Source organism: Ambystoma mexicanum, chromosome 3q (assembly GCF_040938575.1).
Source record: "Ambystoma mexicanum isolate Mex_15411 chromosome 3q, UKY_AmexF1_1, whole genome shotgun sequence".
In the NCBI taxonomy this organism is placed as follows: domain Eukaryota; kingdom Metazoa; phylum Chordata; class Amphibia; order Caudata; family Ambystomatidae; genus Ambystoma; species Ambystoma mexicanum.
The window spans coordinates 594,042,094-594,057,378 of NC_090926.1; the positions used below are offsets into that span (position 1 = coordinate 594,042,094).

The 15,285-nt window shown below is 44.8% G+C and overlaps 2 protein-coding genes across 3 annotated transcripts in view; one reads left to right on the top strand and one right to left on the bottom strand.

Annotated features, from left to right (window-relative positions):
- CHADL (chondroadherin like) overlaps nt 1-15,285 on the bottom strand; it is a 372,075-nt gene that overhangs the window by 121,708 nt on the left and 235,082 nt on the right. The window contains exon 1 of one of the 2 annotated variants that reach the window (XM_069654438.1): nt 10,384-10,657. The exons of the other annotated variant lie outside the window; for it this stretch is intronic. Coding sequence (XP_069510539.1) covers nt 10,384-10,571 — 188 coding nt within the window. The 5' untranslated portion in view covers nt 10,572-10,657. Of the gene's footprint in view, nt 1-10,383; nt 10,658-15,285 lie in introns of those variants that run through there. 2 annotated transcript variants of the gene reach the window in all.
- Nucleotides 15,265-15,285, top strand: part of HEBP1 (heme binding protein 1) — a 93,174-nt gene continuing 93,153 nt past the window's right edge. The window contains exon 1 of the mRNA XM_069654437.1: nt 15,265-15,283. The gene's annotated coding sequence lies outside the window, so the exon portion shown is untranslated. The remainder of the gene's footprint in view (nt 15,284-15,285) is intronic.

Genomic DNA, 15,285 nt, shown 5'->3' on the forward strand with positions numbered 1-15,285 from the left:
GAGAGCTAAGTCTGTGATAAAATCGAGAGACAGCGTATGCCAGGGTGCAGGTGGAATCTCCAATGGCTGAAGAAGACTAGCTGGTTTCTGCTTCTGCGATTTATTTTGAGCACACACACCGCAGGACTGGATAAACTGAATAATGTCTTTGCGCCAAGTGGGCCACCCGTAATTTCTTTTCACCTTGGCTAATGTTCTAGCGATTCACGGATGACCCTCAATTAAGGAGTCATGATAGCCAGAGATAACTTGTTCCTGTAATTCTTTACTTGGCAAGTATAAACGGTCCTTGAAATATGGTAGTTGATCTTTAATTACGTGATGTTCCCCTTGTATACTCCATTCTTGTAATAGCTTAGGACTCATTAAGAGTTGAATCTTGCTCTGGAGTTCACTTTGAGTCAATGTTATTGTAAGCCCTAGACGTTTGTCACTTGGGATGATGGCCACTTGGTCTGGGGTCGTGTTTACCTTTTTGTCAATTCCCATACGGGAGAGGGCATCAGCCTTTCCATTTCTGACTCCTGGTCGAAACGTGATCACATAGTTGTATTCTGCGAAGAAAAGGGCCCAGCGCAGTTGACGTGAAGATTGAGCCTTCGCTGTTTTTAAGTATTGTAGGTTTCGATGGTCAGTTATTACGGTTGTGGTATGCCTAGCACCTAAGAGGTGATGTCGCCAAGCCTTAAAGCCTGATTTAATAGCTAGAAGTTCTTTGTCCGTGGTAGCATATTTGAGCTCAGAGGCGAGAACTTATGTGACCAGAAAGCCACAGGATGCAACTGACCAGTTTCGGGGTCCCTTTGTGAAAGAACAGCTCCCATTGCCATGCTTGAGGCGTCTGTTTCCACCACGTAAGGGAGGTCTGGGCGAGGATGTCGTAGAATCGGGGCAGAAGTGAACCTCTTTTTGAGTTCTTGAAAGGCCTTTTCTGCTTCTTCTGTCCATTGGAATTTCTTATTGTTTTTTCGTAATAGTGATGTGATAGGATGCACTATTTGAGAAAAACCTGGGATGACTCGGCAGTAAAAATTTGCAAAACCCTACATGCTCTGGATTCCTTTGAGAGAAGTCGGTGACGGCAAAGTTAAAATAGCATCTACCTTGTGCAGATCCGTTCGGATCCCCTTTGGAGTGAGAGCAAAACCAAGGAACTCGACTTTGGTGACATGAAATTAACATTTTTTGAGTTTAACATATAGATGATGTTGACAGAGTTTTGCGAGGACAGAACGCACATGCTTGACATGGTCTTGTTTTGAAGCAGAATACACTAAGATATTGTCAATGTAGACCAAGGCACACACGTCGATCAATTCCCTTAAGACATTGTTCATGAAGAATTGGAATGCAGCGGGGGCGTTGCAAAGCCCTAAGGGCATCACCTGGTATTCATACAGGCCATATTTGGTGCGAAGGGCTGTTTTCCATTCGTCTCCTTTCTTTACCCGAACAAGATGGTACGCCCCCCTAAGGTCCAATTTAGTATAGATTTGGGCATCTTTGACTTGATCTAACAGTTCCGGAATAAGAGGCAGTGGGTAGCATTTTTTTACGGTGATTTGGTTTAACATGCAGTAGTCGATGCAAGTGCGTAAATCACCTTCCTTCTTTGGTACGAAGAATAATGGAGAGGCTGCCGGTGATTTAGACAGGCGAATAAACCCATTTGCCAGGTATTGATCTAAATAGGACTTCAAATGGAGGTTTTCAGGTTCTGTGTGTGCGTAGATTCGCCCACAAGGAATTTTTGCACCAAGTACAAGATCGATCTGACAGTCATAAGGCCTGTGTGGTGGCAAGGTATTGGCTTGTTCTTTTTGGAATACGACTTGAAATCTTGGATTTCATTTGGTAGGGTTCCAGTCACGCCCAGTACCATCGCCGCTGTTCCCAGAGCCAATGTATTTATATCTGCTGGTTGCTTCTCTCTGTGGTAGCAAGTGAGAGCGCAGTGGCCGGAAAAGGCCAACTTCTTTGCACGCCAATCTATTTGAGGGTTGTGAGCTACTAACCATGGCATCCCTAGGATTAGCCGAAACTGAGTCGCCTTGATGAGGTTGAAAACAATAGATTCCCGATGTCCATCCTGGCACAGAAGGGTTAATGCTGCTGTACATTGGGTTACTGGACCGGAAGCTATTTCTGTACCATCAACAGTGGTGACCTTTTCAGTAGTCAACTTTAGGCGTAAGGGAAGCTCAATTTTTGCTGCCAGATCTTGGTCTATGTAGTTCCCAACTGCTCCGCTATCTATGTATGCTTCCACAGAATGCATTTGAGACGGTTGTTGGTGGTTGATCAAGATCACAGGTAATGCAAAGTGTGAGGTCTGTGGCTCACCTTCCTCGCTAGACAAACGGACCTCTACGCTTGCCGGGATTGGTAGTTTTCCGACTCCTTGTTGTCTTCTTTCTCTGTGGCCCCTGTGGTTCTTTTCTGAGGTTTCACTCTAAGGAAATGGCCAGATTTCCTACAATATAGACATAACTGCTGCTGCTTTGTGCCTTCTCTTGTCTCTTTTGGCCTTGGTTAAAGGGGCCCTTACCCCTCCAATTTGCATAGGTTCCTCAATATTGTCTGCCGAACGTGAGGCATTGTCCTTTGACCGGACATACATAGCACGAGTGTCCAATCTAGTCCGATCTGCTCTTCAGTCTTGCAGCCTTTGGTCGAGCTGAACGACAAGATAGATCAATTCTGCACAGTCCTTAGGTGGATCAACCACTAGAGCAAGAACGTCCTTTAACTCTCCTCCTAGACCCCGATGGAATAACGTGGTCCTTTTATCTTCAGGCCACCCAACTTCAACAACAAGCCTGTTGAATGTTGCTATGTATGTTAGCAGGTCTTGATTTCCTTGACGAAGGGACAAAGGTTCGTTATCCAATGCCTGTCCATGGGTTTGGCGAGCAAAGAGTTTCTCCATCTCCTGTTGAAAACCCCTGAAGTCATGTAGCAGAGGGTCATCCTGACTTACTAACGGTACAGGCCAATCCAAAGCACTGCCACTCAAGTAAGATAAAACAAAAGCAACCCGTGACTGGTCGTTAAGAAAGGCCCCATGCCTGCAAAGGAAATGAAGACAACACTGGTTCATGAATGTCGCATACTTCTTGGGATCCCCTGTAAATCGTCCAGGTGGAGCTAATGGAAATGCTCCAGGAAGGGTTATCTGTACCGGACTGGCTGATGATGTTGGCATTGATGGAACGCTACCAGGCAGTGGGGCCTGTCCCGCCTGTGATTGGAGTAATTGTCTGCTCAAATCGTCAGTACGCTCTTTAGCAACTATCAATTCTTTCCTCAGGGCGTTGGTCTCTTGCCTTGCGGAATGTACTTCAGCACGTAACTGTCCCAACAACTGGGCTAATTGGTCGGTTTCTGATGTTTCCATGACGCCCAGGTCGATAGTGGTATGAAGGCTTCACGTTCTGTAACGCTCACCTGGTATCCACAGGGATGTCACTCAGCCTGGCTGGACCCTTCACTCCCTCTCGAACCTCTTCCCGTGGTAATGTTTCAGACAGTTGGGCCTGCAATACAGGAGTGCTGGGTTTAAACTTATTGTTCCTTGCTGCTTAACCCCCGCCTCCCTTGAAATCCAGACCTTTCCTCAGACCTGTCCTCATCTTGATTTTTTGTACGATGCGCTCTCCGTCCTGCTTCTCAACGCAGGGGGGCGTAGATGGAGCGGGCGTGTTGCGACCGAGTTACTTCACTGGTGCGAGCCCTGTGCGAGTCCAGTCCTGCTGTGACTCCAACTTGTTACGGTAGGTTGCTTCTTCACAGTTTTTGATATTTCAGTCCCTCCTCTTTCTTTCTTCCTCCTTATTCTTTTGCTAATGTCTCTGTTTTCTTTCCTCTAGGTGTGGAAAATGATTTTGCCGTTGCGTGCTGATCAGCGTGGATCCGGAATTGGTGAGCGAATGCGCATTGCGCAGTGTTATGTGCGGTGCGCGGCAATCATCTGCCTTTCTTGTGCTAACCTGTGTTTCTTGTCTTACTTGCAGGTCGCTGTGATGTTCCAGAATGGATGCCGACCACAAGACGCTCGAATCAGGTAAGCGTCTTGTGCTTCCTTAACAGGAATTATTCATTGTTCACTAATGCTGATCTTTCTCTCTCTCCTTTCCAGGTTGCGGTGTTCCGGAGGAGGATGTGGCGCCTAGATGCTGGTGTTCCGGAGAGGATGCGGCACCTAGATGCTGGAGTTCGCTGGACCGGGTAATAGATGGACCGAAGACAGGATGCTACTCACAGGTAAGTGCGGTAATAATGATGTTCTTGTTCTTTCAGGGTGCGCGATTCCAGGATTCAGCAGGTAAGGAATTCAGGAGGCAGAGCTGGACACGGTGAGTGTCCCGCTACTAATTGCAGAGTAATGCGAAGCGTGTTCCTCTGTTTGGGCGTGGCTTATATAGCCCCGGGAACTCCAAGGTCCAACCACACCCAAAACACTAGATCGCATGGTTCAGTTCTGGGAACTGAGCCATGTGGGAGCCTCCATGTTGGACCAGCCCAATACGAAATTCATGTCCCCATATTACCTTCACATTAAGCATGAGCCTGGCACCATGACTGACTCCAGGAGAGTCTTTGGCAAGGTGTGAAGCCCTTAATAGGAGACCCTAACTTGGCTCCCAGGGGAAGATTTACTTCCCTATGAGGGTTGGGGGTAGGGACCATGACATTTGTTTCCATTCCCACCAATTTCTTCAGTTGTTTCGGTACCTGTTCTGGTAGCCCTTGGCTCAATATGTAAAAACATAATTCAACTGTTTTAGCCCATGGTTCTCTATTCTCAAGATGCCAACGCTCTTGTATCTCCTGAATATACTAAAGTGGGTTTTTGTTCTCATGCATTTTGCGTGCCATAATCACACTTATGTCAGATGTGTCTGGGGACTGTACTCTAAGAGCCTGCCATACGGCTGCTCTGTAGTTGTAAATGGTGCATCATGGTGCACTGTATTCTGTGTTGACACTCCGGATACCGTTTCTGTTTCTACATGTCAGCTACCTCCCCAAGGATGGCTGAAAGCAAGCTCTTCATGTCACCCACTGCTAATGTCATGCCTGCTGTCAGTGTTTCTAGCTCATATATCCACTTCCCACTCCTGCGGTCAACGAGGGCAGCTTGCACCTCAAATTGTCCTTTTCCGTCGGTTGTCAAGGTATATACTGCGGTCATCCGCCACCCTTTTCTAGTAACGTGAACTGTGTCATTCCCCTATTGGGCTTTCCCATGTCTTTGGTAATAGTGAATGCAATCATCATACCTGATCTCTTCCGCCCGGATACGCTCTCAGCCTCTGTGCGTATTGAGTGAATTTATCTGTACTATGAGATCTACCCTTGGGACAGTCAAAGTGCCCATCAGATCCTAGCGTATTCTTCCTAATGTTTTCCTCTCTGCCCCATGATATCTCCCGCTCAGGGCTTACTTCCCTGGCTGGGCGGCACGGCCTTCTTCCTTCGTCATTGTCACTTTCCCTCGCTTCTTCGTCCGAACCCATAGTTCCCCCAATATCATTGCTGTCTTCTTCTCCCTCATCTTCAAAATTAAGTCTTGTTAACAAGTGTTTCCCCTGTCGTTTTCCTGCCATTCTGACCAATGAATTGCTCTCCCCCATCAATGAAGACCCTACTACACTCCTACTTAATTTTTTGGAGCAGAGGAGCTATTCCTCCTGCTCCTAGACAGTGTCCCTATTCTCCTCTGTATTACCTCTTCCTTTTCGTCATTTGACTGTGTCGGTCCTATCGTAATATCAGCTACCTCCTTGAGGCATCTTTCTCTGCTCCTTTCCTGTTCCTGCCTTCTGTCCCTTTCTTCCTTTTCTCTATGCTGTCGCTCCTTAACGAGCGGCTCAATTTCAAATTTTATTTTCTCCATTTTCACCTGTGAATGCCTCTCCTGTTCTTCTTCTTTTCTCCTCATCCCTTACTCTATGTCCTTTTGTCTTTTCCTCTCTTTGTCGTCCTTTTCTTTCTCTTCTGCCTCTTCCTTTTCCCTTCTCAGTCACTCTTGTTCCTCGTTCTCTTCTCTTTCTCTTCTATCTACTTCCTCCATTATCTCTGCCCATTTCCTACTTTCTTCCTCCTTCTTCTTGCGCCTCTGAACTTCCTCTTCTGCACTTGTATGGTCGTCTGTGTTCTATTTGTCTTGTTTGAGAAATATTTGGCTCCCTATCCACTCATTCAATGACACTGTCACTTAGTCACCCCTACTGCTTTCTGGTGCCCCTTTGTCGTCAATCCGGCTTGTAATTTGCTACGTTCCTTGTATTCATCACCTATAGAGCCTGTGCTCTTGTTCGCTTGTTTTGTGCCACTAAGCATGCCCTCGCTGCTATATAGCCTTGTGGTGCATAAACAGGATTGTATACCCTGCTGCTGCTTTTAGTTCCTTCAAGGTGTAAAATCCTTCACATTCTGTTGTGGGATCTACGGTTTGAGGAAGAGGAGGATGAGGAGGAGGAGGAGGCGGAGGAGGAGGAGGAGCTGTGAGTGCTTTGCTCCCTGCATTCTGTTGGCTTAGCATCCACTCCTTCTTGGGTGGGTCCTCTTACTTGTCCTCAAACATTTTCCAGAGTTCTAATATGGCCAACCGTTTGCTCAATTATTTCCATTTACATGCAGCATGTAAATATGTGGACATATGTTGCAGCACACAATCGAAAATACTGCCCTCTCGGGCCATGGCTTTGCTATTTTGCCCTCTGTATCGCGAGTCCATTCCGCGTTATACTTGAATATTTTATCTTGATACCATGGAAGAGACTTGCACAAGCATTTAAGGGGTTTGTCTCCCATGGTGGCACGTCACTTTCTAACTGCCGATACTTACTTGACCTCAAATTGGGATTTCTTTGAGCACATTTTAACAAATTACAAATTTGTATATTTGTCAATCACCATACATTTTCACTTGATCTTCTCAAAACCACAGTAGGTTTCCTCCAAAATGTTTCTGACAGCCTCTCTGGCTCACGCCCACTAGCAAAGCATGCTCCACACACTGCCCACACTTTGCTCTCTGCCTTCAATGGCTACTCTACCCTACCCTACAATTCTCTCATGTGCTCATCGAGCCTCGCCCAAAAATGATGCAACTCTTTATAACAGTTCAATCGTCATCTCACCGTGTTCAAAACCATAACTTTTCTCGTTTTTCAACTCTGTCACTGCTATGTCTGTGCCCCACCACGGGTTTTCACTTCCACCACAACTCTCTGTGTCCTATGTGCCAACCCTAAATGTGACATCACAAAGCTAAGGGAAAGGTCTTAATACTTCCAATGTGCTCTTTCAGATATTGCAATACTCCAGACACAACAATACAGACACCATAACATATATAACATATAAACAGCCATCTTCCTGCCCTTCCATCACAGGGATTCTCAACAAATAAGTGGATATTCTTCTATACCTGTAACGGTTTATTGAGAAGCCACCCTCAATACGGGGAGTTCCTTCCCTCCCCACTTAAGTAGTTATGCAACAAACTGTCTGACAGATTGCGTTTTAGCCCTATCTCAGGCACATCATGCCCCTTGTATCCCTCTCCCCTGAGCTAACAATGAACCAGGCCGGTGTATGGGAAATGTATTGATATTTATTTAAATTAAAAGTAATAGAAATTAGCAAGCAAATGTCAAATACCACTTTTTCCGTGGCACAACACAATCAATTTCTCTTAACATAAATACATCACAAAAGTGAGTTAAAAAACATAATCACAATTCTTCACTTTCTCCAAATTTCACTTCACAACATAATTACAGTGATCAATAACAAAGGCATTCATCATGTAATGTGTAATTTTGATTTGTCTGCAGGCTTAAATGGCTAGCAGTAGGATTTCAAGAATGGTAATGGTGATTTTGCCCACGCTTTCGATTTAAAATAAACACAGGGTGATTTATCTGTTGGTTTTTCAGACCCCCACCTTGCTTTGGTCTATGTTGGAAAGTCATACAGAAAAATTGGAATGCTTCGGGAATTTTGGATTTCAGACCCCCCTCACTGAAAGGCCTGTGTTGGGGAAGCTAGAAAAAAAGGTTGGACCGATTTAAGAATAAAGACAACCCTCTTCCTTAAAGAATTCGGGGTCAGCTGGACAACAAGGATTACCCAATTAATGCATAGGCTATAGTTTTCAGCACACACTGGGAAGTGAGCTTTGTTAATTTTGAATTTTAACAAAATTCACCCCGTAGTGTTCTGCCAAAAAGGGGAATTAATTAAATTAAAATGTTTGATTAAATAGGCTAAGGATATACACAGTTTTGCTCCCCCTCTCCTCCTACTCACTATAAAGGGAAAGTATTCAAGGGAAGCAGACTCTCCCACCTTTTGGTTTCCCAGGGATCACTTCTAGTTACATAGCAAGCCTCTGTTTAAGGTTCAGGAAAGCCAGCTGCATCTCAGGACACTCTGGACAGACAGGGCAGGGGTCTGGTCACTCAACTCTCAAAGATGGCCTCCCGCTCTCCACCATAGGACCCAGTTAGCTTTGAGGCCTTCCTAGAGAGAGACCGCTCTACCCAGATGCACTCTCAGCAATCTCCTCTGGTGTTTCCTTCCAGCTTTCAGGTGGTAAGTTTTAGCAGCCCTCTCTATCTCCTGTCTGTTCCTGTCTGTCCTGTCTTTTTCTGTGGTGTGTCCTAGTGCAGTCCCCCTTATATAGCAGCGAGGACACCACCAATTTTACAATCTTGTGGAAGTACCCTGCAATAATCCCTGCCACTAGGATTGGACAGTTACCCTTCGATCTCCTCCCAAACCGAGCCTCCAAGTCAGGATTGGTTTAGGGGTCTGGAGCAACATATGTCAATTTCCATTTGTAATCACCCTTTGTTCTCCTTTCAACTTTTTGGCATAAACTAGTTATGTATCACAACTTCTTAATTTTACTAGTAACTGCCATACTAAACATATTTTCTGATTCAGCTAATCGTGGAGAATTAGATAAGCCGACCACCAAATCCGTACCATGTAGCATACCCATGTGGCACATTCCTGCCGTTTTCATAAAAAGCACAACAGTTATGAATATGTAAGTTATTAAGCATATCCCTAATTTCATTCTACACCCACTCACCAACTCTCTCATTTGGAACATATTCAGATCAGCCAGAAACCTAGTCTAACTGGCCATTACAGTTCCCAGAGTCACAGGTAGATGAATTTTATATCCCCAAAATCACCTGGAAATTACATAAAATATGGTGCAAAAATGAAATCAGTCCACCTTATGTTTGCTGAGAAAAAGGCCTAAATGATAACAGTCCTTTTAAATTAATGGTGAATCTTCATGTGGGATTTGTTTTCACTGGGTCAGCCTGTACCCAGAGTTTTTTTATCAGTCTCCTTTGTGTTGGAAGCTTGACCTTTGAAGTGGGTGCCCCATTTTCACACATATTAGTCATGCTCCAGCCAAGGGTAACTTTTCTTGAAGTCAATGCTTTCAGAGCCAGCGGGGCTGGGGAACACTTAATTTTGACACCTTTAGCAGCACACTTTACTGCGGTTGGTCATTAGATGGGAGATGTGACATCCAGGCTGGGAGTGGGAAATTTCCTTGTGAAGTTTTTCTCACAGCCAGCAAAAGTGTTTGCCTGGGGCTGACATTTTTCATGCAGACAAAGTGGCTCTTCAAATTTCACTGAAGTTTTGTAGGTGGAACATAATATATATTGCTTTTTGGCAACCCACAGATCATGTTTTGTTTTCCTAAGGTTTTTCTGAGAGCAGTGATACTTTTTTTCACTTTTTCAAACTGCTTTTATTTGCATACAACTGTGCAGGTTGTTTTTTGTTTTCCATGTTTAAAAACTCTGTTTTCCACGTGACAGGAATCTTTCATTCCTCCTTCTTTTGTAAATTAAAATGGTGCTTATCCATTGGTAATGACAGGTAGGGTCCTTTCCACATGGCTATTTAATTTTGCTTGAAAAACAAAAGCAAATGCCGTTTTTGTTTCAGTGTTTAAAATCCTGCAAAAGGGACTGTTTGGGGCCTTTAAATGCACCCCACATACCGTCACATAGGATAACATATCCGTGAGATAAATTAAGAAACCACCTTCAGTGACCTAAGAGAGCTATGATAATGCCTAGACACAGGATCTCCAAATACATATAATCTGTAACTAAGCTATCTGCCTAGAACAGGTGTCCTTTTTATTTTATGTTCTTATTATTCATCCATAAACCAACCTAGCACCTAGAATACAGGTACACTTTTTCTTTTTTCATCCATAACCTTAAGCTAAACACCTAGAAACAGATAACCTTCACAATAACACAAAACAAATGATGAACCACAGCTTTCCCTCCACACGGTTTGTATTAAGGCTGAGTCTATACTTACACTCTGTGGATCTGCTGAAGTCCTCGGGCACCACCTTTCCCCCAATCTGCCACTCGGCTGACCGGTCTGCTTGGCGTCCCACTGGAAACATGCAGGAATTTCTCCAAGGCGACTCCTGAGGACCTCTCCATATCCACATGTGGTTTTTCATCCGGTCCTCGCAGGTCACAACACAGCTCTTCGGGCATGCAGCAGGACAAGGTGGTCTTATTGTTGAGGGGTCTTACCAACCATCTTCTCTGCTAGCCACCACCTGTAATGGCGGTCAGGGGACTATTAGCAGCCTCCCAATTTATATGAAAGAAGAACTGGGCCCTGGAAATCCTGTGCACCAAGAACGAAAGTAACAGCCATAAGACAAAGTTCAACTGTCTTTATTGCGTAGGAATTGCAGCATGAACAACGTAACATTCTCCACACGCTCACAGTGTCTAGGCTATTGTCAACTGATTTGATAGTGCATGACATCTCAAAATGCGGTTACATCCAAAAAACCTAACAGGGGAAGGGATTGGTTAATAAAGCAAACTACATATAGGTTCTATACTGGATTAGTATACTTAGTGGATAAACCATATCTGGTGGCTCCTCCTGAGACCATCTCCAAAAGTATCAAATGCAGAGTTACAAGTTAGTGAAAGGTGGTTGGCCAGTGGAACATAGTATAAGCTTAGCGTGAACGGTGAACAGGAATTGGATAAAAAGGGTCTTCTCAGCCTTGGACAGACACCAGGTTGTGTGCAACAACTCAAGATAGTGGGAATGACTCTGAAGGTGCTGCGTGTTCCCAATAAGCTACCTTCTCCGATCTCCAAGGCCGTGCGACAAAACATTTGCTTTTGAACCTGTGCTACATTTGTATCCCCTTGCCTTCAGCTCTATCTAGCCCGAATGAATAGGCACTGTCTGGCAGGTGTGAGTCACATGTGTAGGGACCTCAAAATGGAGCCTCTCACCCTGTAATTATGAGGATTTAATCTTGGGTTTCCTGCAGGTGCTCTGTCCTTCTGATAATCTGGAAACTTTCCTTCTCTCTGTGTCCTTGACTATCTGTGCACAGTGGTTGCACTGGAAACCCGTCCTGCCAGCATTACTGAGTCAGCCTGTCGGCTTTTCTCTGTGTCTCGAACTCTCGAAGCTTCTCCCATTCACTCCAGTGTACCTGTGGCTTCCATCTTGATTTGCATGGCTACCCATAATAGTTGCATTAAAGGCATGGTCTAGTAAAAAATGTCATTTAAAAAATAGATAGGCAACATAAAAAATATACTAGCATTCTCTTTTTTAAAACTTCCTATGTAAAATTTTTAGCTATTCAAGCTCAAAATTCGCAAAAGCAAGCACATGGGCGCATCCATTTTGTGAAATGTATGCCCTCCTGTGCTGGCTTTTGCTTTTGCTGCACTAATGAAGGAAAAGCCAGCCAGCTGTAGTAAACAAAAGCTACCGCTCGGTGGCTTTCCCTTCATTAGTGCTGTACGCGGAGGACGGGGACCGGAGACCAGAGCAGGAAAGCTGCAGGTGAATCTCGGTAAGTGCTATTTATTTTTTATTTAAAAATAAGCACTAGCTGCGTTTTTTTTCTAAGTTTTTCGGGCTGGAGGAGCCCGGAAAACTTAGAAATAAAACCGCAGCTTTAAAAACGTTGTATTTATGTTTGCGGTCACTTTTGAAGCATCCGCAAACATAAATACATAAATACAACGTTATTGTGTTGGAAAACGCTGCGTTTTTTCTTTCCAAGTTTCTCAGCCTCCTCTGGCTCGGAGGAGCCTGAGAAACTCAGAAAGAAAAACCGCAGCGTTTTCCAACACAACCGCGTTGTGTTTCTGCCTGCTGTGGCTATCACTTTGGGTCTCCGGTGCTCCCAGGGGAACACCGGAGACTCAAAGTGAAAGCCACAGCAGGCAGAAACACAACGCGGTTGTGTTTACATGCCGCATAGTGTTTCTGCCTACAGCTGATTTCCCATTTGGGGCTCTCGAAGAGCCCCAAATGGGAAATGCTAAAACTCGGAAAGAAAAACCGCAGCGTTTTCCAACACAATAACGTTGTATTTATGTTTGCGGTCGCTTCAAAAGCGACCGCAAACATAAATACAACGTTTTTAAAGCTGCGGTTTTATTTCTAAGTTTTCCGGGCTCCTCCAGCCAGGAAAACTTAGAAAAAAACCCCAGCTAGTGCTTATTTTTTTTTTAAAATAAATAGCACTTACTGAGATTCAGCTGCAGCTTTCCTGCTCTGGCCTCCGGTCCCCGTCCTCTGCGTACAGCACTAATGAAGGGAAAGCCACCCAGCGGTAGCTTTTGTTTATTACAGCTGGTTGGCTTTTTCTTCATTAGTGCCGCAAAAGCAAAAGCCAGCACAGGAGGGCATCCATTTCACAAAATGGATGCGCCCATGTGCTTGCTTTTGCGAATTTTGAGCTTGAATAGCTCAAAATTTTACATAGGAAGTTTTAAAAAAGAGAATGCTAGTATTTTTTTTTTTTATGTTGTCTATCTATTTTTTAAATAAAATGTTTTACTAGACAATGCCTTTAAGCGTCAGCAAGCTGTTCATATGCATTCTTGTGCATCTTGCAGTTTCGTGCTCAGCAAAAGAGTATATGTGTGTGTGTCAGTCCTCTAGCTATGTGAGTCATTAGCATATCCATTGTGTCTTCCTGCAATAAACTGAAATGTCTGCGTAGCTTCGTGCAATGGATGCATATGTACTTCATGTCTAATTATCTATGTCATGATGTCAGTCGTCTTGCTCTATTGATTGCAGGCTAGTCTCTTCTGTGATGTCATCTGGGTATGGTCTGAATGGCTGTCGGAAAGAGTAACGTTTCTCACACCTACAATACATCAACAATGAAGGAGAGGAGGGGGTTACAGACGGAGTACATCTCTAATTTCTCTGTCGACGGGCTGAGAGTGGGATGGGTGTAACGAGGGCTATGTTTAGGACCCTCTCTTCACACCCTTCACGGTAGAGAAATCGGTTTGGACAATGCAGTCCATCATCGAAATGGCAATTCTCTGAGCAAGGATACCATCAGCAGCCCCAGACTCATGTTTCCCCTTGTAGGGCCTCATTAGTGAGGTGAAGCAGAGCCTCTCTGAGGCACAGGGAGCAAGGGGTCCATGTCTGAATCACCCTTAGTAATTTAGGGTGAACACCCAAGTTTTACAAAATGTATGAAATCCCCTTAGACAACTTGGGAGCAATCCAAAATTCCTGCATTCACATGGGCGACTTCTGATAACGAATACAGGAGGAGTTTGTGATTTATGGAATGAAAATTCATAGACAAATCATGCATAATAAGGAGAGAGAGATGGTCAGAGACTGCAGAGAGGAGAATATTATGCCAAACAGGCAGGCACACACTCTTAGTTCCAGGATTGGGGTGAAAACTGGGCTGCTAAAGGTCAAGGGCTGCTGCAGAGACAACAAAAGCCTGAAGTTGACTAGTAGTAACCACCAGTTGACTAGTAACTACCTTTTCCGCAATTTCGCCATTGCTAGCTCCCATAGTCAAGGGGGTCCAAGGAGGGCTTCTTTAAAAGAGGAGTCAAGGCATCCTGGTTCAGAACAAGCAGACCCATCCCGGAAGACAAGGAAAGGTTCAGAAACAGGGCGTTCCAGGGAGCAAATGCAACTGTGTTAGCCTTGGCCACAATGGCATGGACCGTGTGCATTGGGATTGAAGTGGGCGGAAGAGGAACAAGCAGAGGAAGACGAATAGTGGACTCAGCATTGATAAAAGAGGAAAGAGGCCCGGAAGCAAACAGGCATATGGTAAGGGTTCAGTGATGAAAAGAACTGGACCACCAATAGTGTCAGATTAAATAATCCTGATTTTTTTTTCAGAAAGCAGGAGTTCAGCTTTTCACAATGTTTCTGGGACCGCGCTAAAGCGCCACTCTTTCAAGGGGGAGTTAAGACATGGCATAGGATTGAAAGGGGCTCTTTAGGTTTATAAGATGCAGGCATCCTGAAAAGGGATGCTATTGTAACAAACGTATATGAAGGATGCTACACCGGCCTGTCACATGAAAAGTAAAGCAGCACTTCGGAGAAGAGCTGGTATTGTGCCATGAAAAGTAAAACGTCCCTAAGCAATGATGTCCGTCCGGGATTAAGTGCTGGTATCAGTGCAGGAATCGGGCCAGATTTCCCTGGATCCTGAATCCGACATAATGATCTCCCAGATGCAGAGCATCCAGAAGCCCATGTACACGCATTCATGCGCCTCCAGTGATGGGCTCAGAGGCAGTCAATGCTGAGCACAGCCCTGCAGTGCTTTTTTTGTATTTAAGCACATTAATGTGGTATTAGCGTTAGATGGCTGCTGGCACAGCAGAGATTGGGTACTGGGGAGCAACTATGATCTGTGGCATGTGACTTAAGCAGTGCAAATGTTGAATGATTAGACATGGGTGAGGTGCATGCTGCGTGAAACAATAACTACAAGCAGTGGCACGTGCCTGCACTTTCGTTTACTTGCTTTCATTCTTGATAGCACAGTTGTAAACACGCGAGACTGAGATTCACATTACTTTGCGTGCTGTTACTTGTATACTTCTAGGCAGGATGGACAACACAAAGCTACAATCACACTCATTTTTTTCCTCACCATATTACTGTTACGATTTGCATTGGGTCAGGTTAGTTTATTATGTGATTTTTGCAGCGGCTCTATTATTTCTATGCCATGACTCCACCTTTAGCCAAACCTCAAACGACTTAACCACTTCCCCCTCCAGCAGGAGGTGGGCTCTCAGGTGCGCCGATACACCTGTTCTAACTAGCCAATGGGCATTCGGCGTCTGCGGCAGACACAAAAGAAGGACTGGGGGGCACCACCGTACTATTGACGACTGCAAAGCAACACTTGCAATTAATCGAGGT